This window comes from Amblyomma maculatum, chromosome 2, assembly GCF_055883805.1.
Source record: "Amblyomma maculatum isolate TAMU_Amacu chromosome 2, ASM5588380v1, whole genome shotgun sequence".
In the NCBI taxonomy this organism is placed as follows: domain Eukaryota; kingdom Metazoa; phylum Arthropoda; class Arachnida; order Ixodida; family Ixodidae; genus Amblyomma; species Amblyomma maculatum.
In genome coordinates, this window is record NC_139345.1 from 112,445,277 (window position 1) to 112,471,175 (window position 25,899).

Genomic DNA, 25,899 nt, shown 5'->3' on the forward strand with positions numbered 1-25,899 from the left:
AGAAACAAACTGCGCGGCGGCCATGTTTTGCTCAGTCCGCCCGCGCCTCCCATCGAGTAAGCTGTCAATGTGCGCCTTCGTAGAACCCGTGCATGCACCGAAAGGTGCATTGGAATGCTCACAAGCGATTGTTTCATTGTTTAACATCACAGCAGTCGCTGTTAGCTCCAAGCTCTACTCAGAATGATGCCAGCATGTTGTTGCATGCCCTTCTGCAGCCAGCGCACCGTCATAGACGCGCACGGAATCAAGGTATACGCGTGTATGCGACCGTTCGTTTGCAGTCCTAATCGGCTTTACAAGGGCCACTTGCATCATGTAAAGCATTACTGCACGTCCCTCTGACTGGGAGCTAGCTCACAGATGTTCTATCACCTAAAACAGCAAGGTTAATTGTTTTGCGCGCTATGGAGCCTTGTGAACTTGAAGGATAAACTTATGCTGCGATGGAGGACACGGGAGAAGGAGCAATGCATGTGTAACGAATGCTATTGTGCAAATACGTTGTTTAAAACATTTTGTACGTAGGTTACATTTACCATTGTGTATTTGATTTAAGACACGCGGGCATGATTACCGAAACTACTTTTTACAGTCGTACGAAATGGTAGTGCTTGGTGCAGAGAGCAATACTGTTGTCTAGTGCGCCTGAAGTGTGTGTTTCACGCTGCAAAAGCAAGCGGCTGCCAAACCCGCGGCGTCTAGAAAAGCAGGAAAAGATGACATCCCACTAGTGTGTTGTAACATGCTCACGTACAGCCCGTTTCGACCGGTCCACGTCCAGAGCGTGCAGCTCAGGTTTTATACCTGCCAGCGTGGCCGATAAAATAATGAAGCGTGCGCTTCACTTTTGTGTTTTTTCGAGTCACCCGATGGTTCGCTAATTCACAGCTACCTAAAATTCACTGGAATTTTTAAATATGTCGATTTCTTGTTTATTCCCTCTGTCAGAAAGCAAACATTTGAAGCTGTAATCTCATATGAAAGCGCTGACATTGGAAGCTTCGAGGAACTCGGGGGAGGAAGAACTCGGCTGAAACGAAAAGAAATTTGGAAAGTCAACTCACATTACTGTGAAGTGTTTGTGCTTTGTGCAACTGGCTGTGTTCATAAAATCAGATTTATATTATATCATATCGTTATAGAAAATTAGGGGGTCACTTAAGCTCCGCCGTTAAAGGTATAACGCGATAGTGTCTCTGTCTCATACACACACGTGCACGCACGATGTTTTTTTTTCTTCGCGTGTTATATTTTAGCTATTTTATTTATTTATTTATTTATTTTATTTACCAAATACTGCAGGCCCTAACTGGGCCCTAGCAGGAGGGGCGAAAAGAATACAATGCAGTGAAATATGAATTCGTCAACGACTCATAGAGCAATTTGTAACTGCGCTCGGCAGCGCAGCCGGTGGGCCCCGCCATGTCTCGGCTGTCAAAATACGCTTCTAGGCGTCTCTAACAGAAACCGCCAGGGACCGAACAGAGGTCCAAGCACAGCACACTAGGTTAAAACGTGAAAAGCGCGAACAGAACGGCGAGCGCTGACGGACGGACACAAAGCGAACGGATAAAGCGAACAAAATATGGCGGCCAGCGCGGGATTAGGGTGCCGCTCACGGTTGCCAGACGTACTTTTGTAAACCCTCTATTATTAATGATCTAGACAAGCAAAGCAGAGTTGTAGGCCTAAAAATTAACATGCAGAAGACTAAGGTAATGTTCAACAGCCTTGGAAAGAAAAAGAAGTTTACTATAGGTAGCGAAGCACTGAAAGTGATAGGCGAATATGTCTACTTCGGACAGATAGTGACCGCAGATCTGGATCATGAAAGGCAAATAACCAGAATAAGATTGGGATGGAGTGCATTTGGCAAGTACTCGCAGATTATGACTAGCAGCTCACTGGTATCGCTCAAGAGGAAAGTATTATGATAGTTGCATCTTACCTGTACTCACCTATGTGGCTGAAACGTGGAGGCTAACAAAAAGGGTTCTGCTTAAGTTGAGGACAACGCAGAGAGCTATGAAACAGAAAATGGTAGGTGCAACTTCAAGAGATGGAAAGCGTGCAGAGTGGATCAGAGAAATGATTGAGTTAATGACATTCTAGTGAAAGCAAAAAGAAATGGGCATGGGCAGAGCATGTAAGGCAAAAAGAGGATAACCGATGGTCGGAAACAGTAGTAAATTGGATACCAAGGGAAGAAAAGTATAGCAGGAGGCAGCAGAAAGTTAGGTTGGTGGATGAGATTAAGAAGTTTGCAAGAGTCAAGTGGATGCAGCTAGCACAGGGCCGGGTTAATTTAAGTAATATGGGAGAGGCCGCCGCCCTTCAGTATGTATAGTCCGGCTGATGATGATGAGTAGAGTCAATGCTGTATGGGCAGGCTAGTGCGAGAGACAGATATGTGGGAGTGAAAGTGGGTGGCATGCTGAGGGGTAATGATGCTAGATGAAGCCCACATAAAGATTAACTCGTGTCAGGCGTCATTATATACTGTCACAGATGGCAATCACAGAATGCTTTGCAGGCAAGCAATGCCATCAAGGAATTTTTTTTTTTTCTGAGGAGTAGGGGAGGTCTCTCCTACTCTCCTTTCTTGGCCCAGTTATATTGGTTACATGTTCCCTTACCTTTCAGAAGAGTACACATCCACTGACCATTTTTTTCTTTCTCGCAGAATTGCCTTTTAGCCTTTATGAAGTCAGCTGTACAGACAGTAAAGTACACACTGAAGTTGCAATTTGTTAGTGATTCACCAAAAAGTTTACTTCCTGTATGAGAGACAGTGCTAACCAATGAAAATAATATAGTTGAGCTGAAAGATGGGTGAAACCACCAACAATTAAAAAAAAAAAACAACTCGGGAGGCCTTACAACTCGTTGCATGTGTTTGTACAAGACACAATGACTCGAAGCAACACTGAAGACATTGAAGTTGGGCACATCGTTGGATTATGATTTTGTAATGACAAAAAGAAACTTGCGTTGGCATCTCCCGTAGTGCATATGCAGATTCAGCACCTTAAACTCCAGTTACTGCATGCCATTGGAAATGAGTAATCCGAGTATTGTATGCAGATTTCTGTTATGCAATACCGATATGCACTTCCAGACGGTAACTGTGCAGTCTTTTTCGGTTTTGGTGTTGCAAATGTGAACCGAATGGCACGAGAAAGATTGTTTTCAGAATTATTTCTTAATAAACTGCCAGAGCTTTAAACTCAATTTTCATAGCAATGTATCCTTACTGCCGAGCAATGATAAGCATGGCTGTAGAGAACCAAACTTTCAAGTACGAAAATTGTACAGAGTTGCCCTCAGTGTCAAGTGCAACTTTGTTTCCTGTTCTTGTGTTTTTAATGCTCAGTACTGTACTGCATTGAAAGCTAATGCATGACCCTATGCTACAGTCATGGCGTTATGAGTATTTAATGGAAGAAAATGCCTTTAGAAGCTTTAAAATGCTAGAAAAATGTGCAAAGAGTCTTACCAAAAAAAAAGTTTAAAGAATTCCACTTCAGCTTTTCATATATCAAGTCACCTAGTACACTTGTTCCATTTCCATATACTTTCCCTGAAGCGCGTGTTTGCAAAACTATCTTTTTTTCACTAAGTTTGCTAATCTTCTGCTTCCCAATTCCCTTAATCAAAATAATGCAGCTGCAGCTCAAGGCCTTAGGTTTATGAAATAAACGCAGCTCAAAACGAAAACGGGAATTAGAACCTTTGAGAATCAGCATAATTTTCATCCATTCCTTTGTGCGCACCTCTATAGGAATAACATGGCCGAGATTGAGCTTCACAGCCACTGCCTTTGCAGCTGACGAGTCACACGACTTAGTTACTTAGGGTGAGCACTGAAGACACAACGATCAACCACGGAAGCACCGACGGAAAGATGCCGCAGTGGCAAATAGGTACCATGGGTGCGAAGGTATTCACCCCGAGCGCATAGATTTACTTGGAATGATGCTGCCGATACCCTCAGAATTTGTATTCTGATGTTCCAGTATGTAGCTCTGTTACCACTGTTCTGGTAACCATGCTGCAAATAATTTCCTGGATGTCTTACACACGGTGCATCAGACTTGAAATAAGGGCCAAAAGAAGCAAAAGTACAAAGCCAGGTCACTGGCTTGGATTTACTAATTATGCATTTAATTTATTAAAATGCTGGCTATTAATCACACCTGCCTACCACATTTGAAGTCCCAAGCAAAGTCACAAGGTTTAATAAGACACCACTAATAAAAACGCTGATCACATTTTAATGCTTCCGGCATATTTTATACATAAAAAGCGCGGTTGTTTCACAAAACTAGTCACATATTTGTTGGTCTAATGAAGCAAACATCTCCTCCACTGTTCAGATAGCTTATATTCTACAACAAACGACATAGAAGCATCAGCACACTCTTTTTTTTTTTCAACATTCAGCACTGACAACTTGAGTAAGATCCAACTTGAGCTGCTGAACAAAACGTGTCCATAGCAGAAATTTATAGAGAAACATTGCTTAAAGCCTACTTAATGCATTGATTTCAGGAAAGACATCCTGTAAAATTGCCACACACAAGGATGGTATATATCGTTTATATAACATACAACATTTCTGTACAAGGCAGTTAAGGGCGAAGGGTAGGCTGAAATTGAAAAAAAAACGTTGAATTTTGGTTTTTCTGTCAATCTCGAAGTCCAAAACTTTCGTGAACATTGCTCAGTGATTCGTACGCTTTTCTGCCGTTGATCTGCATGCCTGTTTTGACAAGTCGATTAGTGTGTCCTCTGCATTCCTCAGCTGTCGCCATAACCTCATTTCTCCTAGAAGTAGACCTCTTACTTAAGCAAACAAATATGCTACATTATTGCCACTATTTATGGTAGTCACTTTCCATGGCAACCACGCTCCTGCCGGCCACTTTTCTTCCATCGCCCTAACCTCATCCTTCTACGGTAGTCTGCCAACTAAGGCTGGTAGCGCTGCCAATGACTGCACAAAACCGATAAATATAGAGAGTGCTAAACCTATAAAATAAATAGCATGTTCCATTGAATGAAAGAACGTTTTACTCGATACTGTTCTTGCCTCCTCTGAGGCACGCAATTCCTTCCTGCCTGGTTATTTTGAGTTTTTTTTTTCGCTTCTGGTTAGAGATTTGAAAACACTTGCGCAAGGCTGTTTGAGGAACACAATTCCCCATGTTGGTTGCCTGTGTGGCCCTTGTCACAGGTTGGATTCGATACACTTGGTGTGCATACAAGAGCCAAATGATGAACAATCCTTTTTTACATAAATATTCGGGTAAATGACCATAAAGAATTTTGCACCAACCGAGCCAGAGGTTGTCGAGAAATCTACCAGTTACCATTTTAGACTTGGCACTGACATTTATTGATATTAGCATGGCCAAATATAACGGCATGTGATAACCAAGGAATTTGGTGTATCAGCTTGGTGCTATTTAGTGATATCTAAAGTTATTTTACTTGGAGATATATGCACAGCAGATCATGAAGGAGGTCACATAGGGAAACTGACAAGCAAACGAGCATAAAATTTACACTGCTACTAACTAATGGCTAGCGGCTACTAAATATATATTTTTCAAAGCATGGTGTTAGAACCCAAAAATTAGTAAATGTGTGTTTTGTGTTTGACCTTGAATATACAATTCAAGGTCAATGCTACAATTGTCACTTCGGCTACAATGCCGAAGTGACAAGAGTGACAGAAAAAGCCATGGTTTAAAAAGAACTGTGAATATTTGCTAAAAAACATTTCTAGCTCGGTTAAAATGAGATAGAATGGAGAACAAATTAAAGCAAACCAAATAAGCTACGAGTCGCAGCAGAGACAACACACCTTGATGTGCCTCAAAACATGTAGAAAGCACAAAGCCTACCCTGTGCTCTTAATGCATTAAGTTCTTTTGAGGCCTTTCGAGTGCATTTTACGAATTGCCACACTTTAACAGAAACCGGTAACAATGTGCATAGACTCACAAAGGCATAACCCTGGTTTCGTTCTAATAAACTACTCACAGTGCAGTATTTACAACAGTTTGGCATAATAGACAACAAAGCATTTATGCAAGGAACACAGTTGTCCAGCCAGAGTTCCTGGCAAGGTGGAGCTACACACAGCAAATGGTGCTTCTTCAGTAATCGCTGTTACCACTTCAGTGTCATCACAATAATTCTGTACCATGTGCAGTAACAAGACAAGCACTCTCAGTGACCACTGTGAACATACATTCCAAAACAACATCACCCATAAGATGCCTTAAGTATGCATATTAATAGGAATTGTCACCATTTATTTTAAGACTGATATGTTAAAATTTTGCACCTTAGAAAAATAAGAGAAACAGGCTAATGACACCCCTATTGTGAGATGTCACTATCGTAAATATGAAACATTCAGTGCCTCATAAAGGGAACAGCATACCAAACTTGCATAATTGCAGTTAAAAACCAAGTAAAAAATAAAAGCCAAACTCTTGCAAATCACATTCAGACACACATAAAATTAAAACCTTGGTGATGAAACAACTTCTTGGGGTTAAACAAGACTCCTCGGCAAGAACTACAGATACAGAAGCAATAATACAGCTCATTCATATATACAACTCAAGTACGAAGCGGTAAATGTCCTTCAATGGTGGCTCGATTTGGTTTTATTGGGTTTAATGTGCCCAAGTGACTCAGGCTATGCGAAAAGCCATAGTGGAGGGTTTTGAGTAATTTAGACTACATGGGGCTGTTTAATGTGCACTGACATTACGCAATACAAAGCAGGCCTTAAGCCAATAATATTGACCCACTATCATAACATTGTGCTCAACACCCTTGCACACATTTAGTATGAAGTCTTGCAGGTGCAAGGTGCTCACAACAAATTGTACAGATTAAGCACCATGTCACAACTAGCAATCAATGCTACCCACTGGGTGGCCTCCTTCTAAAGGACATTTGCTACTTCGGTTACAAGTTGTATTTGACTCCAGAAGTGTTTAAGAGGGCTCACCAGTTCCAAGACAATCCCAAATTTGAACTTTTTGTGTTGACAGATGGCTCCACTTACGTACCATAAAAAAAAAAGATGGGAATTGTATCCAACACAAAAGTCTTACTTCTTCTGCATAGGCAAAGGAGAAATGTTTGAGACTTGCCCAGGTTCATTTCAATACACGGTCAGTGCTAGAGAAACTGCGTTATGTTGTAAGAAGCCACAGTACGGCCATGGGGGGTACGTGGCACAATAGCCACAAACACTACTGGTCATAATGTGGTGGCCGCTTTCAGAACCACGGAACAAAAAGTGACAAGGATTTAACCCTGATTACACCCAAGATCAAGCAATAGCTGTACAATATGTATTTTCGGATTCTACCTACCTAAAGCTTTTCAACAATATATGACAATGTGCGCGTGTATTCTCTATGGGGGCGCTGGCACTGGTGTGGTGAGCTCTCTTAAGTAATGTAAACATCACGACTCCAATGACAAGCACAAAATTAGAAAAAAAAAAACATTCACACAAAAAAAAAAGCATCCACATTATCTATATATGTATATTGTTAACAGAGAGACCCTCACAAGCCCTGTGCTTGAGAAGACTGACATAGTGACGAGCATAAAAAGCTAGAACAGCTGACAGATAACCAGAGTGGCGCAATGCACGGTGCTGCTAGTTTAAGGGCATGCCAATAATGAAGAGCACTAAACTACTCCCACTCTTCAGTTTAAGGAGAGCCCGAATGAGTTATTACCTGCAAATAATTTTTTTTCTCAATAAAACTCTTGCTTAAAATAAAAGCAATAAAAACAGTGCTGCTCTCGGCAACTGCACTAAAAAAAAAGTGCCATGTGCAGAGACGCGCATGTGCAGACACACCTGTCAGCACAGTGGCACTCTTGAGACTTGGGAAGCAGCATGTTTCCCAAGTGTCACTGTCTCTATTAGCGTGTTCACAATATGCACTGTCGTGCAGTACGTTTCCACCTTTTGAATCGTCCATCAGTCGTGCTAATCTTTCTTTGCTCGCCACTGTACATTCACTGATATAATTATTGTCAGCAACTCTACAGGCAACTTTTGTTGCCACAAAGTAAAAAAGGACTTCTAATATGCACATAAAAATATATATATAAAAGCTCGAAGCATCCACTTCAGAGAAATGGATCATTTCCTTCCTTTTTCTAAGCTGTGGTAACAATGAACTGCTTCCACAGGAAGAACAGTTGTACATTTGTGCATCCTTACAAAATACTGTGCGCGCTGCAGTGAAACCTCATTGATAGGTTTTTTCTGATGCGCAAAAAAACAACAACAAAAACAACTATTATATATCTGGAAAAATGTGTGATCCAAACTTCCTGGTTTTGAAAAGTGCAACTGTGTAAAGTGTAACAGCGCTGAGCACTGCATGTCGTACTTTCATAAACTTTTACCTGTGAGCAATGAATACAGAGGACACTGCTGTTGTATTGCCCTCTTAAGGTGCGCAAAGCAGTTTCAAAATTTTATAGTGCATTACTACTGAGGCCCCCAGTCACTGATTTTTCTGATCTTTGCTGGAAGTCTGACCCTGAAACCCTAGACTCGACCCTAAAGCGAAATGAAACGTGTCGTGCTAGGGCACATACTTCGCTTCTGCCCAAATTAGCTAAATCAGCTATTATTTTCATATTATGCGCTTTCAGATTCAGCCCTCTCGTACGTTGTTAGCATGTGTGCGATTGATCGTCAAATGTGTTATACGACCACAATGTGTCGAAATTTTAAACATAGTAACCAGGAAATCGTGTTACCCGGAATTGCATGAACAAAGGTCTACATACCTTACAATAAAAAGCAAACAGACTAAGAAAACATCACATTACATGGGCTCATAGCTCAAGTATATTGCAAACCTGCTCACAGCCTACAAAACTGTGCACACAGTGTCTGCAACACCCTTACTTATACACAAACCCAGCCTCGAGTAAACGTTTTTTCTTATTTGCTTTTTTTTTCACTGTCAGTCATATTCACAACATAGGGACATTACATGAACAGTGCCTGCTTGCTACAGACCAACTCACCACACACGCAAAATTGAAAAATATTTGCATTCTCAATATTATGAGTATAAATAAACAAAACCTACTTGTAAAACCCGATCGTGCAGAGCCTTCTCGCCACTTATTACCTGTACCGCCAAACAGGTGCTCCTCTCCTCCCTAAGATTAAACAAGACAGAACCCCTGTGTCCAGGTAAAGTAAAGTAAAAACATGATATGTCAGCCCAGCCTTTAAAGTGGCTATGGCAAAACACATGATATATTAACAGCCATCACTAGCAATAATAGTATACTAGCAAGTACATCATCATCTGTCTCCGGCTCCACCGGCATCTTCGCCTTTGTGCTCCAGTGAATCCCAAGAGAGGTGGACCCTCTCCATATGCTCCGCCGCCCTCTGGCTGATGTTCAGCGCCGGTTGGAGTGGCGCTAGCTTCTCCATGCCCATGAGTGACAAGCTTGCGATGCCCATGTACGCATGCATGGGGTCTGCACAAAACGAAGTGGGTCGCATGCTTAAACTCGGCCAAGTCTTGAACAAAAACAAAAGTCAGATTTAGTTTGGTTTGCATAGCTCAACATCCCAATGCAGTTCAGGCTATGAGGGATGCCATAGTGGAAAGCTCCGGACACTTCAACCGCCCGGGGTTCTAAAGTTTGAGGGACAGAGGCATTAAAAGATGGTACGGATAGATATCCAGTTCAGTTCACTTTTTATGCTTGAAGTCCCCTACTTCAGAGGGTGTCAAATAAGAGGTGGGAATACACTTGAAATAGGAAAAAAATCTCGATGATTATATAACATTTAAGATTATCATTGATATCAAACTGCTTATCATCCCTGCTAAAAGAATTTTTGATCCAGCATGTGTAGTATGAGAGGTGTGGCCACTGAAAAAAAAAGGCCTCCACATTTTCCCTCTCGAATCATAGGCAAGTCTGAGCGAGAAAAACAAATATTATGGACCGATATCACTTTGCCTGTGTAAGCATTACCAGCCAACAACCCGGCTCAGTTTACTTTCTTTTTTTTTTTTTCCTTTTTACCGCTTGCTCACCCGCAACAGCTAGACAGTGCAGGAGTGAGTGGAACGGGAGACGCGTCGCGTTCTCCTGCCTTGCCAGGCGGACACCTCGCTTTCTTCGCTGCGGCGAGGGGAACCAATGATAGCACTCTGCAGCAGTCTTCAGTGCGGTGCCGCTTGCATGCAATGATGCACTGCATGGGACCTCGTTCGAGCGCCTGGCACCGTGGGCCGCTGCGCGGCGTGAGAGCGAGAAGTTTTAAATATGCGTACCAAATTATCGCATTACCTTTAGCAACTGTAAGTGGTATACATGCTTGGTAGCATATCCTCTACATAATGCACACATATGATGGCCACTTCTGAACCCCCCCCCCTCCCCCTTTCGGGGACCTTTTAAGCTCCGCCTTTTAAAGGTATGATGCAAAAGCGCTAACGTCTCTTGTCTGCGGCTCTCGTTACTGACCCTCACTGGCGTACATGCACCTTGCAACTTGCTTAACAATGAATCCTTCAATTTCTGCCTCAACCACATTGCACATACTCAGAGAGATACAGTCATAAGCCACTATATTGTCTACAATGCCTGGAATAAGCGAAGTCACAATCATAAGTGTTGCACTACTGCCAACAAGTTTTCAAGTTTATTTTTAAATGAGAATAAAAGAGAAGCAGTGCCTGTAATAAGTTAATAACAGCACTGCACAAAAAGAAAATAAATATAAGCAGCGCCAAACACTGCTCTCAAGTACAGAAATTATAAAGGTTATCCGCAGCACAAATCTGTCCTCCTTCACAGTACCAGCATATTATGCGCAGGCACGGCAGAAAAATGGAAAGCAAGCTGAAAGGCCCTTTTAGCCTACCAGTGTGCAATTTGAGTTGCAGCACTCGGTGACAATACTGAACCATGCTAGTACACATACCAGGATCACTGTCGGGCCACTTGCAGAAGCCACCAGTGATTCCGTCCTGAGTCGACTGCAGGAACTCATAGTTCTCCTTGTAGTCCACGAATTGAAAGGCACCTAGGAGCTGTGGAAAGGAAATGACAGCAGAGAGTTGTGCCATGGACTGTGTTTCTGTGAATACAACATCTTTAGCGTACCTCAGGCTGGCGTCTGCTAGTGCGCTGTAAATTAGTGATCCCATCGCAATTTGCAGTCTCTTCTTGTTCCTTAGTGTATAGAAACCTTTCACACACCTTAGCATCACCATTTCTTTATGCACTCCACACACATAGTTATACAACCACCACATTTATTACCCACACAGGTTCAAGCATTTCGTTCCCTTTTTTCTCGTGTAAGTCAATTATGAAGGTTGGCACAGGAGAAATTTAAATTTCTTGAGATGGCTTTTGAGCTAATGTGCAAGAAAGAATCATTCAGTTATTCTGAGGAAATGTTTTGCTAACTGGATGGCTTGGAATGGCTTGGAAATTGACTTGAAGGCAAGGAATTATATCTCCTGAAAAACGCTTCTAATGTTGGTGCCCACTGCCTTGCAGTTAAATAATACAATCACATCTTATATGCTGCAGCTAAAAAATGCAACTCTCCTTTGGCATAATCACCAGCAAGCAGAAAAGCAAACAAAACAGGTCACCTGCCATATAAAATTAACACCATGTAATGTAAACAAATATCAACTGAATAAGGGATTCACTCAGTCAGTCCCATTGAAAATTTCTGAAAAATAACAGGAAAAACGAATGGTTTTTAATTTATGAACAGTACCATAGCCTCCTTTATACACTCTGTGCCTGGCAACTCCGCGCTCCGCAACTGTCGCCGCCGCTTCTCTTCCGTTGACAAGTTACGCCGCTGGCTGCCGAGAGATGGCGACAGCGACGTAGGGTCACCCTCGCCAGGCGAGTGCCGAGTGCACCGTGTTGCAAAGCGGTCCGGATAGCCATGCGCTGCCGCTTTCTCGCTGTTTCGTGGACTGATTTGCAGTGTGCAAAGTCATGCTTCTACTTTTCTCTGCCTTCGCGTGCTGCAGGAATACAACATTGCACCAACTGGTAAGAGCCAGCTTTGCTTTGTCCTTCCGGCGATCGCTGCGCAGTGTTCAGCTGCTTTGAGGCTTGTGAAAAATAGTGACAGCACCAAACACTGTGTTTATTAAGCCTCAATACTGCAATAGTAATGTTAGATGTGCACCTGTGCTTTCTGGACTGCAATGCTATTTGCTTCTGCCTAGCTCGTCTGCGTATTGTGTTAGATGTGCTCCTGCGAAGTTGTTTTTTTGCAGAATACGCTAATTACGAAATGTTGTGATAAAATATAAACACAAGATTTACCTATTGTGAAGATGACTACTTTAAAGTGAGTTAAACCAAATCGTGGAAAGCCTATATTATTTTTCCTTGTCAACTAAATCGCGGTCCCTCTCTACATCGGAAACCGCAAAACTCGTACTCAACCGCATAAGACCTGTGAAAAATAATGACAGCACCAGAGGTGTGTTTATTACGCGTCAGTAAGGTCATAATAATATTAAATGTGCATGTGTATTTTCTGGACTGCGATGCTAACTTCCTCCCTGGTTAGCTCGTCTGTGTGGTATGTTACATGTGCCCCAGCGCAGTATTTCTTGTTTTGCTAACTGCGCAATTCTGTGAAAAAATAAAAACACAGGCTTTGCCTATTGTGACAATTATTTTGGAGTGATCAAAACAGAAAGATGCAACGCGTATATTTGTCTTTGTTTGTATGACGCGCTGAATCATTGAAAGTAACAGCTGATACCAAAATTGTTCTCCTTACAGGTCTCAATGGCATACTGTGATGCAGTTGTTCCAATCACGTGTAAATCAAGCTAGCTTGTGAAGAGCTATCAGTGACAGCAGTCACCGTGAACATTTTTCCCTACTTGTGGCAACTATTAATCACACCACTTCTACATGGTACTCTTGTAGCACAATTGCTGTTGTGAAATGTGTAAATAATTGCTGGTGCCTTTCTTCTTAAATTTTGTTTTATTGCAGTGTAGACTAGCATTGTAATTTTTCTATTAACATTGGCGCTAGCGGAGCAGTCATGCAGTTTTTCGAGCCATGCGCAATTTCTTGAAACTGCCTGACATAAAATGTCATATAGCGTTGGTGTTATTGCCTAACAAGTATCATGATCACTTGTTATGCTTAGTAGATGTCGGCCTTACAAGTAAATATGCTGAATATGCAGGATTCATGCTTAGGAACAGTTATCCTGCTAGCGAATAACAGCGCTCTTGCCCCGCGCCGACGTTCGTACTTGTGCGACCCGTGCGCCTCAACCCTTACGTCAGTGGCGCCCTCAGCGAGGGGAGCGGCAGCGCTGCGCCGCACAACTTTACCCGACGGCGCCGCTCTATTGTTCGCGAGGTGCGTTGATAGGCACAGAGAGTATAAAAGAGGCTATGACAGTACTTGAAGCAAATGGAGGGAAAAAAAAGAAAGAAAATCTACCTGGCAGGGAATGCAGCTTCAGGCTAAGATGGGTAAAATTAAAAGCAAAATTAGCATTCAAATTTCACGCTGGGAAGGTGGGTAAAAATGGTACGCACCTTAAGTGCCCCGCCCACCCAAAAGGAATAACAGGTGTCGATGGGCTTGTTGGGGCGGCCTTGGAACCCTGACAGCTGCCGGTTGAGACACCAGCGCTGCAGGCTGCGCAGCTGACGCTCGCTCAGCGCTGAGTGCAGACTCCCCATCAGGATGAGTGAGGACACCGCACAGTAAGTGGAGCCACCTGCACACAAGCACACACTGAGGACACCGCACACTAGGTGGAGCCACCTGCACACAAGCACACACTGAGGACACTGCACACTAGGTGGAGCCACCTGAGTTGAAGTTGCCCGCACCACATGCCCATCGTGCCACCAACAAAATGGGCACAGAGGCTTTTGCTGTCGGCTCATTAAATTCAGGCACTAGTATACCACTAAGGCACAATATTCTACCTGAGGTATACTTTGCTAAAAACATGAGGAGTGTCAGTTACAGCATGTTCATTTTTTTTTTATCTAAAATATCGCACCACTGTCTACTGGTCCATATGATTCAGAATGCACAGTTTCGAGTAGAAAAAATTAAAGAGTACTGCAGAATCTACATTGGAGTAATGCAAAAATGCGGATGCTGCTGTTGGTTGCTTCTGGTTGCTTCTAGTAGCTTAATTCACTTCTTGTTTGCCCATTTTAGTCTTTGGTACTTTCAAATTGCGCACCAATCCCTTCCTATGCCCTTTTTCATCTCTATTCCGGTTGCGTGACGTCACATCTTCTACCTCACATTAAATCACTTCTCGTTTACCCCTTTTAGTCTTTGGTACTTTCAAATTGCCCTCCAATCCCTTCCTACGCCCTTTTTTCATCTCTGGTTGCGTAAAGGCACGGCATATTTCTTTCCGCTTTCACTCCCACCTTCCTCCCTTCCCTTAGGCGCGGTTCAGGTGTCCACAGAACAAGTGTGGCAGATACTGTGCCTTTCCTTTCCTGTGAACCAGTTATTCTAATTAATTACCTAATAACCTTTTGGCCTAATTATTTTTTCTACAGCAACATTACATCAGCCTCTATCGATTGACACCACTCATTAACCTCTACCACTTCTCAATTACCCGCAACTGCTGTGGACAATTTTGAGGACGCTGTCTGCGGACAGAAATCTGTGAACATAGTGAAGTAACGCTTTCGCGTTAATAAGCTGCCACCTTTCACTAAGACAGTGAAACCCTCATGGAAGAAAAAAAAGCAAAGGAAGGCAACAGGACATATGGTTGTACCTCTGTTATAATTACAGAACCCCAAAAAACAGCTGGTACAAGACGGCCCTCCTTAAAAGCAGTTGCACATACTATAATGCAGAAAGCGCATGTGATTCTCTCACCATGTGATTCTGTTCCAGGGTAAGGTGATATTCCTCCATCATAGCCCTGTAAAATAAAGCAAATTTGTTTAGAATGCTGTGCACTTACAGCGTAGGCAAGAGTTATGACTGTTGGCTTTACACGGATATTTAGTGTCATTTCACTGCTCAGTAGGATTCTTTTTACTATTTCTTGATTGCCTAACATAATTAAACAACAACAACAATAAAAAATTTAGGACCAAAATTCAAAATTCAGAATGGGGCTTTGCTGTGTTAAATGCGCAATAAAGAGAAATGTCATACAAATTTCTACAGCATTGCCTTCACATAATAGTATCGATATGCCGGTTGCTTTCGTATTCTTGCGTGCCTTCTCCATTTTTCCACGAGTCCTCAACTGTAGTTAACTTGAATTGAGCTCCTGATATCAGGGGTGCAACAGCTAAAATAGGATTTGTAGCAATTTTTGGAGCAGCGAAATGTTAGTTTCAGAGCAGCAAAATCCATATTTGGAGCAGCTCAGAGGTGAAAAAAAAACGAACAAACAAACAATAAAAAACATTTTGCCCTTTTATATTATTATTATATCACTTTTCAACATGAATTCAAATTTTGAAGCCATTAAACTTGAAGGAAACCTTACTTTCGGCAGAAAAAAAGTGAAGAGGTGCGAATATCGGACTGTTTGAATGCGATCCAAAGGAAATCTAGCAAGGACCACCTATCACGGCGCTTAGTACACTTCCTTTAGGAATTCGGCTTGTGCCAATTTTTGTAAATAAGCGTCTTGCACTGCAAGGCATGCTATCATACTAGAAAAAAACAAAACAAAGAACATGAGCCATAAAACCAAGGAGGTTAAGTTTTCAAACTTTGGGATCCGAATAAGAATGCAAAAAGCTAGAGAATGTGCAATGCTTTTCTTTTCTTTTCTTTTTTCTTTTTTTTTTTTTTTTGCATCTAGTGCAGTTTGACAACCTTTATCACAGGATCTTATCTTGCTCCCAGGACTCATAAAACAATGTTTTACTCTCTGCGAAATCCACAGCTTGTGCCACGTGAGGGCACCTCGAGAAGAGCCCAATTCGAGTCCGTGGCTGCGATCGCCTGTGCCCAAAAGTGAGCATTAAAGCAAAACAAAAAATAAAATGTCAATTATGAAACAAACACAAGAAAAAAAAAAAGACTAAAAGAAAAGAAAAACAGCGGCCAAAAGGCAAAAGGGCAAATGCCGAAATCAAGTTGTAAGCAAAGAAAACTGACAAGCGGGCGTGTCTTCAGCCCTTGGTTTACGCTTTCTGTGCACTAGCAATGACTCGTTCATTTTGAATCGATATTTTGATTAAGGGGAGGTGGGCGATGACTAGCGATATTAGGTTATATATTACGTGCATAGAGCAGCAGACGTTATAGCATTTCAATGTTCCAGCATCTGTAAATGTTAATTTTGGCCGTCTTGGGCTCCACTGCCGCATTATGGAATTCAAAATCTAAGGCTGCTGCGCGTTTCCCGACCTACTGACGGCCGAAATGAATTTCACATGTACCACCTCACGTTATATTAGCACGAACACAGAAGTCATATCTGATGCACTTCCTACACTATCTGACGACGAGAAAATGAGTATATCAACGAGACAGCACAAAAACGACCTTGCTGTACATAATTGGCCCAATTCAAAATACTCAAAACTTCCAAGAACCACAGACACACAAAAATATACATATATATATAGACACATCCATTAAAAGCATGTGGCACTTAAAACACAGTGTTAAAGTATTGCTCCAAAATCGCAAGTACAACAACGGCCATTTTCGCAGTAGCAGTGATGCCTCTTTACAAACGGCCCCTTTGCGTTATGGGGATGCTTCACCGCATGGACTGTGACCGGTGCAGTGAAGCATCCTCAAACCACAAAGGTTCAGAATACTTTAAGAACGGAGAAAGCATGTGGATGCAAGAGAGAAAAATATAAGTAGGCGTTATAATGATATGTTGCCATTTCAAAATAAAACTAAAAGGCCAATGACATGCACTGCAGTGCCTAAAACGTTGTGACTGGCTATATCACGGCTGCAGAAAGTTGTCCCTGAGCATGGGAAACTTTTGCGGTTAGAAAGGACATTTTGGTGCAGCGTGGCGCAAATTTAACAAATTTCACGCTTATGGCACAGCTTGGCGCAGACATATACAGCTGTATAAAAATGGCGCAACTAGCACAGCTGCTGCACCTCTGTGCTATAATTGTTTTGTTTTTTTCTTCTTCTCACTTTCGAGGTCGAAAAGAAAAGTGCTTTCCTCCTAGTCCCCACCCCCCCATTATACATTTATGGTCATGTTATGTATATACATTAAGTTGCATATTCCATCGTTGAGAACGATTCTATCAGGAACCCACGCTTTTGTGTAGTTAAAAATGCTTAAATGTAGTATTTTGAACTCAAAGATGCCGGCTACCTAACAATTTGCATTAAAGAGAAGTGTTTTGTTGACAGATTACAGCATTACTGACCATGCTGATTTTGCCAAAAGAACTAATAAATCAATCTACTAAGCCATCAGAGTGCACCATCGCCAATAGCCTAGTTTCATTTCTGAGGTTTCACATCCCAAACCAACTCGGGCCATGAGGAATGCAGCAATGGAGGGTCCCAGAAAATTCTGACCATCCGTGGTTCTGCAATATGCAATGACATCGTGCAGTACACCGGCGCCTTGCATATCACCTCCATTGAAATGCAGCCGCCACAGCTGAAATCAAACCCGCACATTCTGGATCAGTAGTCAAGTGCCCTAACTACCAAGGCACTGCCTACAGCATTGAGCTACTGGGTACAATTTCATGGATTCAACCCCTACAATGGCTGCATTTCAATGGCACCTTACTACAAAAGCACTTTAGCATTTGTGAATAAATTTGATCCAGTGTCGTCCAATACGCCATACTCCATCATACACCACAATACACCATGGCTCAATTTGCGCAAATGCAGTGATAACCAGTGCTTTGCGCCCACTGGTTATCACCGCAAGGTAGCTCCAGCAAACAGAGCTCTATTGGACGGCAAACTCCAAATGTGCCCTTTAATTGCAGCTTCCGGTTATTCAAAATTTCTACCAAAAATAGTGCAATTCAATATAGTGCATCAGATATCCTTCTGCATTCAATTTGAGGAACGAATCAAATAGCCCATGCTCAAAGTTATTCGTAACTGCATTCTCAGAGCTGTTTTCGAGTGCATTTATAATAGTTAATGTGATCAGACTGTGCGAGAAGGAGGGCTCAGCACCATAATGTGGCCCATTCGTGCGGTGGCCTTCAGAACACTCGTACAATGTCTTCAAGGTTGGGAGATGTGCCGGGGTTCAGTGAGGTTAAAAAACTCCACCTAAAACCTGACCTTGAAGGCCATGCCTCAAGCTCGTGTTTCTCTAACCTACTGAGATGTAGTACTTGTTTATTCACTGCCGTCATCAGGAAAAATTGCTAATTTTCCTACGCATACAACATGAACGTACGACATGACAGCTGTACAGAAAATACACTTGACTCCAAGTTGTGTCTAGCTGGTGGAGATGAATGTTGATATTTTGATAGCCATAGCTAAAGCTTCATATGTTCTATGCTACTGCATGGCAATATCACTTCATTGTTTTTTGCTCAAGCACCACAAGTAGCAAATATAGTCATGTGAATATTCTGTTTGTAACCAAAAAGACTTTTGGCCACACTATTCAGAACTGATCCGGTGGCAAGCTTGGCAAAGCTATGATATCTGTACTGGCTTAAGTTCTTGCTATAGCTAGTTGGTTCATGTTCGAAGAAGGGAACAACTGCAATAGAAAAAGGAAACAGTGCAAGTGTTGGAATTTACCCGCAACACAAGTTGTAGCTGAGCCGATTGGTTTGCCACATCTTAAGTGCTGTTGCAAGACTGATGACACAAGATAAAGCTAACCACAAGTGAGACGACACAAGATACACTATCTCTCTTGCAGGCTCGCCCTAGAAAACTGCCGCTTTGCCGCAGTGTTCAAACTGCGCTAACAGCACTGAAACTTTAGGCGTGCATGAACGATAGTTTTCTATAGTTCCTAGACCACCAGGTTTGCTGCTGAACCGACCTGCATAAGTTTACTCACCACCCTCGCACTTTAAAGCTCTGGAGGGACAAGGAAGAACACTCTCTCCACATACAAAGACTAGGAACACGAAGGATGCTATGTCAGCCACACTGCAGTGGTGGGCAGAAAACATTCGAAAAGGGTGGTATGAGCAAAAGGCACGAACAGTAAAAATGAGAAACACCCCCTAGATTTTTTTTCGAGAATCTCGCCTGCATCTGCGTTCGTAAACAAACACTTTAAGCTACAAGGCATGCTATCACTACAACAACAACAACAAAAAATTATGGCAGGGTTCTACCCAACTGCCAGACAGTTATCTATCGGCAAAGTAAATTCAAATGGGCAGTTAGGCAGTGTGGTGAACTCACATAGCAGCTCTGAATGAAGCCCACAGCACTGTCCTTGTTGAAACCAGACCAGTCGTGCAAGAGGGAACATATAGCAGCAGCACAGTAGACAAATCGCATGTCATCTTCGCTTCCATGGATGCTGGCTGTAAAGCTACAAGGAAAAAGTAAAAATAAAAATCAAACTTAAAGGGCCAAAGTAGTGATAACTACACTACAAAAGTGAATGACTAAATCAACTGTGACCTCACCCACTGATGAAATGTTTACAAAAATCCTTTAGTTAAATATCATTCTTTTACCTGGTTGCAATGTCGAACTCTATGAACAGCTTTAACCAATGTACTGAAATATTTCAACCTCAGACTGGAACAATGTATGTTTTACAGATGCAGTGTGACTAGAATTGTATAAATTTGTATCACTTCATTTTTGTTTCTTCACTTGGACCCCCACTTGGACCCAAAGGTCTGCAGTATGTAACAAGTAAATAAATAAACTTATTCAACTAAGGTTTAGTCACTATTCCAACTTCTTCACTACTGAATCAAATAATGCAGAATTTGGTCCGATTTCAAAATTAATGGTACTAACCTTCGACCTTACATATTCCCAAAGCTAAAGGCAATGAGAACCCAACTGTCACATCATGCCACATAAGACCTGAAGTGAACTGAAAATTAATGCATTTTATAGTGCAGCTCTCTGACGCCGTTCCTGCATTTTGCGTCGTTGTCAGCCTCGTAACCTGGTGATGTCATTGGCCGTGGCGTCATGACCATGGATGTGATGTCATTATGATGCCGCATTCGGTCATGTCTAATAACCAAAAGTGATAATAACGTCACATCCGGTCATGGCGTCATGACTGGTGATGACGTCACCAGGAGATTCACGCATACGAAGCTGACATAGCCGGGCATTCGATCCAGGCGTCCGTATGGCGCCTTTCATTTGGCACTTCCTAAAACGACACACAACAGAGCATATAGAAATAGATGCAGTACAGCAGGCATCAGTGACGTTTAAAACTGGTTGACATCAAAGAAAAGGCACAGTATCTGTCATAATTCTGTGCGGACACCTTAACCAAGCTGTAAAGAAAAGGACGAAGGTGGCAGTGAAAAAAGAGAGAAAGAGGCCCTAGTGGAAGGCTTCGGACGATCACAAAGCTTCTTTCATGACAGTCAAGAACTGCTAGTGAAGTGTTTCTTGAAGGAATACGTGTGAAATTAAAAAAAGTCTGTAATTGTACATACATGTCTTGCTCGAAATGTTTGCCTCAATCTACTGAAAAGGTGAAACAGCTGATGAGCTGCGCTCAAATTTCACATTAGAAAGTAATATAATCGTCGGCAATCTTTTTTTTAACATTCAAAGAAAAAAAAGAATATAGCTTGCTCTATTTGTCTCTCCAGTGCACTCACAACATTAACCTCTCTTGGCCACTGTTAAGTGCTGTTAAGAATGCTATAACACTGACATCATATAATGATTTCACTGTCCCTTCTTGAACATTTGACAAGCATAGAGTTTATGTGGCCACAGAGACAAAGGAAAATAGCACTCGTATAGTTATAGTTTCAAATGTGGATATATTATATACAGCCTGCTTTCAGCTCCACTTCAGGAATGACAACACTCTGACAACTCTCTAAACTTTCATTCTGAGCATGATTTAGGGTCTTTCCCTCTTTCCGTGCCTGTGACTTCAAAACATTCACTCTGACCAGAAAATTGCTCATACAAAATAATTATCTGCTTTGAATTCACTTCAATTTTAAAAAAGAAAATAGTTTGTACATGCTCAAAAGCAAATGCTTTCCTCCGCACCATAAGAAGCTGCCAGCTATGCATACTATGGCAGAAATGTTGTGAAATCGAAGCGCTACATGCCCATTCTATAACACTGTCAGTGATCAGGACTGTTATGCCCCCAAGTCTCAGCACTCCCTCCGAGACAACGCTTAGGGAATGAAGCTCGCCATCTTCCACTCTATATGGGGACAAAAACATAGAAGCATGTCTCAAACCTACCTTCCACACTTTTGCTGCAGAGCTTTGACACCCTGCATGACTGCGTATCGGTCCACTCTGCTTAGGTCATCACCCAGTATAATGAGGGTCGCCAAGGCTGTGTAGGTCATAGCAATATGGCCACAGTTGAATTTGCTTGCACCGTCATCCTATAAGAGGAGGAAAAAAGACACATCTCAACACGCCCTTTTTAAGGGAAACAAGGTGCCTCCCTTTTCTGCTGCAAACTCATGAACAGGCTGCGCAATATTCATCAGCTAAATGCACGGTCATGCGCATCTATGCTAATCTCAAGTCCAGTACACAAGTTCCTTTTTCCTAAATGGAGCCTGAAAAAAAATGCAGCAAGAAAAAAAAAAAAAAAAGAAGCCTAATAAAAATTACACATTAAAAATAATTTCACAAAATACATGAATGTCATGAACTTGTAAAATAAAGGACAACCAAACCTCTGCTTTGACCACCACAAGTTGGGTGTTTCTCTGTTCTTAGAAGATAAAAAAAAAAAGATAGTGAAGCTGTTTACCAACTAGAAAACACTTTTTAATGCTGAAGTGCTCTCCTAAACTGCATGCTGACACAATGGGCAGCAGCCCAAGAGCAAACTTTGTGCAAAAACAAAACAAAAAAAAAGATCCTTTATAGTCAGTGCACAAGTGTGCAGCTGCTACCTAACCAGTCAAATATGACTCAACTAACCTAGCAACATACCCTGTCCTAAGCAAGGTTGGTACTAGCAAGACCAAATCAATGATGGAGTCAAGCTGAGTGGTACTATTACTGGTTGGTGTGCACAAACAGATTCGGGATAGGAGTGTGGAAACAGCCTTTGCCTGCAAACAACGTTTATGTATGCAACTTGACGAAAGGCAAAGGCACACAGGAAGACACCCACTAGGGAGAAGACGACACAGAACAACTTGAGGTGGCGGAGGTTGATGTGAAGTCTGTGACAGCAGCACATTCTGTAGCATGTCGCTTATAAACTCACTGTTTCATTCACTGGGCACTAAATGATGAAACAAGGAAAAAAAATAGCGTGTGCGCATTGGAAAATAATCTATGGTTCAGTTATGCATATCAGCCATGCATTTTTTAGCGTCAGGAAGTTTTAGACACATGGCCCATCTGTTATCTAACACTGTGGACATGATCCGCTGTCTCCAAAGGCACGTAGGACAAAACACTACTCAGTCTTTGTTGCTCTTCTTATACTGTTTACTTCTCAGAACCGAATGCTTAATAATACACAACTAACTGGGCATGTCACATACTACTTTGTATTTTAAGCTAACTGCCTGCTGTTCCTAGGCTGAATTATGTTCAAAAATATTGCACCTGTGTTGCATCATCCGAGCAGGGCTTATCGAAGTTCAATTACCTTACAAATTAACGCTTTCGCAACCAACATGGTTCCCAAGTTTCCACCATCAGCTGCCAGCCCTCAGTACTCCCTTTCTTCATCACGACAGTGCAGCCATGACACGCTTATCCACTCTTGGATGGATAATGAAATGCATGACATTTAAGTGAATACCTTAATACCTTCAACAAATCATGACTCACTAATAATCAATATGTTGATGACATAATACTGACGAAGCTAGCAGTGGTATGGGTCGGAGCACTCGCATTAGGCCAGCGGCCAATAAATTGTCATCTAATCATCACTGCTAAACAGACTTGCACAAAAAATGAAAGAAAGAAAGGCAGCACATGCATACAGATCACTTAGAAATCATTAACAGCATTAAATAGACAACAGAGCTCACCAATTTGTCGCGTCTGCAGCCAGTTGCATGAGATCCCTTGAAACCACAGCAATCAAGATTACTGCCTGCAATAATTCATTCAAATGCGTAAGTGAACAGAAAAGTAGGACTGGTTAACAGTCTCTGATGCATATACTTTTGCCTGGCACTTCCATTCCACGGGGTTATAGGGGGCCCCTTAATTTTTTTGAACCGGGCCCTCATCACTGTTAACCCGGCTCTGCGCATCCTTGGGCACAGTATTCGAGCATCCTAACCCCTGCACCACCCCGGCAGGTATTAAGCATGAAGTCAGTTATTTATGATCCATCAGCATGCATGATATATTATTCGATGAATGCTATATGCTGTATGTTGCCCTGAAGAAGGATTTGGGTCCAGTCAAGCTACTTAGTAAGTAGGTTTTTGCCCGGGGCTCTTTTTCTATCTGAGAGTTAAGAATGTTTCGAATTGAAATAATAAGCATTTAACAGCACCATCACTGAGACGTGTCATGCAGCAAAGTGAAAACCAATGGTCTGTTTGAGTAGCACGGTGGCATCTAAGGCAAACATAACCAGGCGTAACCAAAACTCTGGCAAAGGGACAAGGTTAAGAAGATTCCCAGGAGAGAGTGGCCAGTGCGGGACAGGAATAAAAGAAGAGCATAACGAGGAGCCTGTTGTCCCACAGTGAACATAATTTGGTTGATGATGATAGTGGTAACCCTCAGCATCATTGCAACGGTGGAGGCATGCGACATAAGAAACAAATAGAATTCACTGAATGTGAAGAGCAAAACTGGATGTTAGCCGGAGGAAGCTTAATATTAGCACAGCGTAATTTCACTTCGGAAGCACGAAGACTGCCTTTAGAAGTGTGCCACCCGGCGATGTGAGCTGGGCACTTTTGTTTCTTTTTCTTTTTATCGGCCCACCCTACTATCTGTTCTTTAGAAGTGTTATTAAAGCTCCCTTGCACTTCCTCACCAACAGTCAATACTTCTATGTTTTTGTGTTGGCATTTTAGTTCTCCTGTTCGCATTTTATTTGTTGCTTATGGTACCTTCAACTAAGTAGGCTTTATTTAATTCATTTATTTGTCCCCTGGAAGTTTGGAGGCATTATGCATTTCTTCTACAATAACAGCTTTTGCCTTTGAAAGCCATTCACTTAACACAGCGAAATTATAACGATTTCGCTGTTAAGATACCCATCGGTAGAACAAATTCTCAAGGTTCCTTCATGATCAGCTCAGAGAAGATATATGGAAGTCAAATCATGACCATTATAAAGAAAAGAGCTACCACTTGGGGATGCCAATTAGGTATTATATATGCTTGTAGCAGGTTAACGTCAACAGCTACTTGCACTGCGCTTTTTAACACCAATAGATACCATTAATTACTGTGCAAAATATCCACGCTGGTCTTATTTTCAAATACGGACGATATCAGTCATTATCAAAGGAATTGTTCTCCACCCAAACTAGAGCGACGGTCATGAAACTTCCTTTCATTCAGTCATACTGTTCAAAATATGCACAATAGCAAAACAAATGTCACCTGAATGAATGGAATACTTACGATCGCTATTAGGCAGCACTTGTAACGAATATATCCATTCAATGATGCGCTGCTTGTTTTCTATCGTGTCCAGGGCGTTTAGTAGGTCCAGTCCGGATACCGCGAAGTAGGCAACAGTCACCCTGAAACAAAGGCAGGAGCACGGAGTCGTGGAATCATGTGCATTCTGACTTTTGAGTTCTGCAGTCACAATTAAGGCAAAACGAAGTGGTAGTAGCAATGCAGTGAACCATGACATCTCCGCGCATTTCAGTCAAATATAGTTAAAGCCGATCGGCCGTTTCGAAGCATAGAGCTGCTAACATTAAGTACGGAACACACTGTTAATGTTCAAATAATAAACCTGTTCTCAGTCATTTTCACCTTACCTCATTTCGTCCAATGATGACATGGCACAGGGGAGAACATTGAGGCACCTTTGAAAAAACTTAATGTGCTGAGCCCTCAAGAAAACCATGGTGGAGACTGTGAGCCTTAACAGTATTTATGTACGAAGCTTCAAAAAGCAAAGCAATCGACTGGTAACCGCATAGCAGTTTATGCGAGCAGACCGATCTGAAACCAACACCCAACGCACGTTTCTTGAGCTCGTGCGGCTCGCGCTGTTTGTGACTGTTGGTGACTGGTGCTGCCACCTCGGCTTTTTGGCCTGCTGATGTTACTGTGCGTTATTTTTTAGATAGGTAATAAAACGTATAGAGTAATACTTTTAACATAAGTTTAATTTTTTACTTACTAAACTGCTTAGAAAGTTCTCAAAATTAATCAATCTACAGATGGCGAATTATGGCTGGCGCGAACTAGCAATGGCGGCGGTCAGTGCCAGTAGTATGTTAGAGTTTGTCCGCCGTATTTTTCGCGAACGTCGGGATCACGGGTGCGTACAACACCTGAATCAACTCTCTTAACGTTTCTCGACGTGTTCGCCGAACAATCATTCTCGCTTCATTTGACTAGCGCCCAGCCTTTGCTTGCGAACATTGTGATAATGTCGCTCTCTGTGCTGTGTTGTGGTGCTTGAAGTGCCACTTTTGACGTTAACAAATTCGTTCTGCCGGAATTTTTAGTTCTGTCAGCTCTGAGTCG

At 42.1% G+C, this 25,899-nt stretch overlaps 2 protein-coding genes across 2 annotated transcripts in view; one reads left to right on the forward strand and one right to left on the reverse strand.

Annotated features, from left to right (window-relative positions):
- Positions 1–4,179: 4,179 nt before the first annotated feature.
- Positions 4,180–25,428, reverse strand: betaggt-I (geranylgeranyl transferase type-1 subunit beta). The gene is made up of 9 exons (XM_084595083.1): positions 25,182–25,428; positions 24,814–24,935; positions 23,250–23,314; positions 21,478–21,626; positions 19,462–19,594; positions 14,980–15,025; positions 13,653–13,837; positions 11,027–11,135; positions 4,180–9,564 (listed from the first exon to the last, which is right to left on the reverse strand). Exons 1-9 carry the CDS (start codon positions 25,268–25,270, stop codon positions 9,383–9,385), a joined length of 1,080 nt encoding a protein of 359 aa, XP_084451209.1. The 5' UTR covers positions 25,271–25,428; the 3' UTR covers positions 4,180–9,382.
- A 136-nt stretch (positions 25,429–25,564) lies between these two features.
- Positions 25,565–25,899, forward strand: part of LOC146199573 (uncharacterized) — a 36,825-nt gene continuing 36,490 nt past the window's right edge. Inside the window, exon 1 of the mRNA XM_084595084.1 lies at positions 25,565–25,690. Within this exon, the coding sequence (XP_084451210.1) occupies positions 25,590–25,690 (101 nt within the window). The 5' untranslated portion in view covers positions 25,565–25,589. The remainder of the gene's footprint in view (positions 25,691–25,899) is intronic.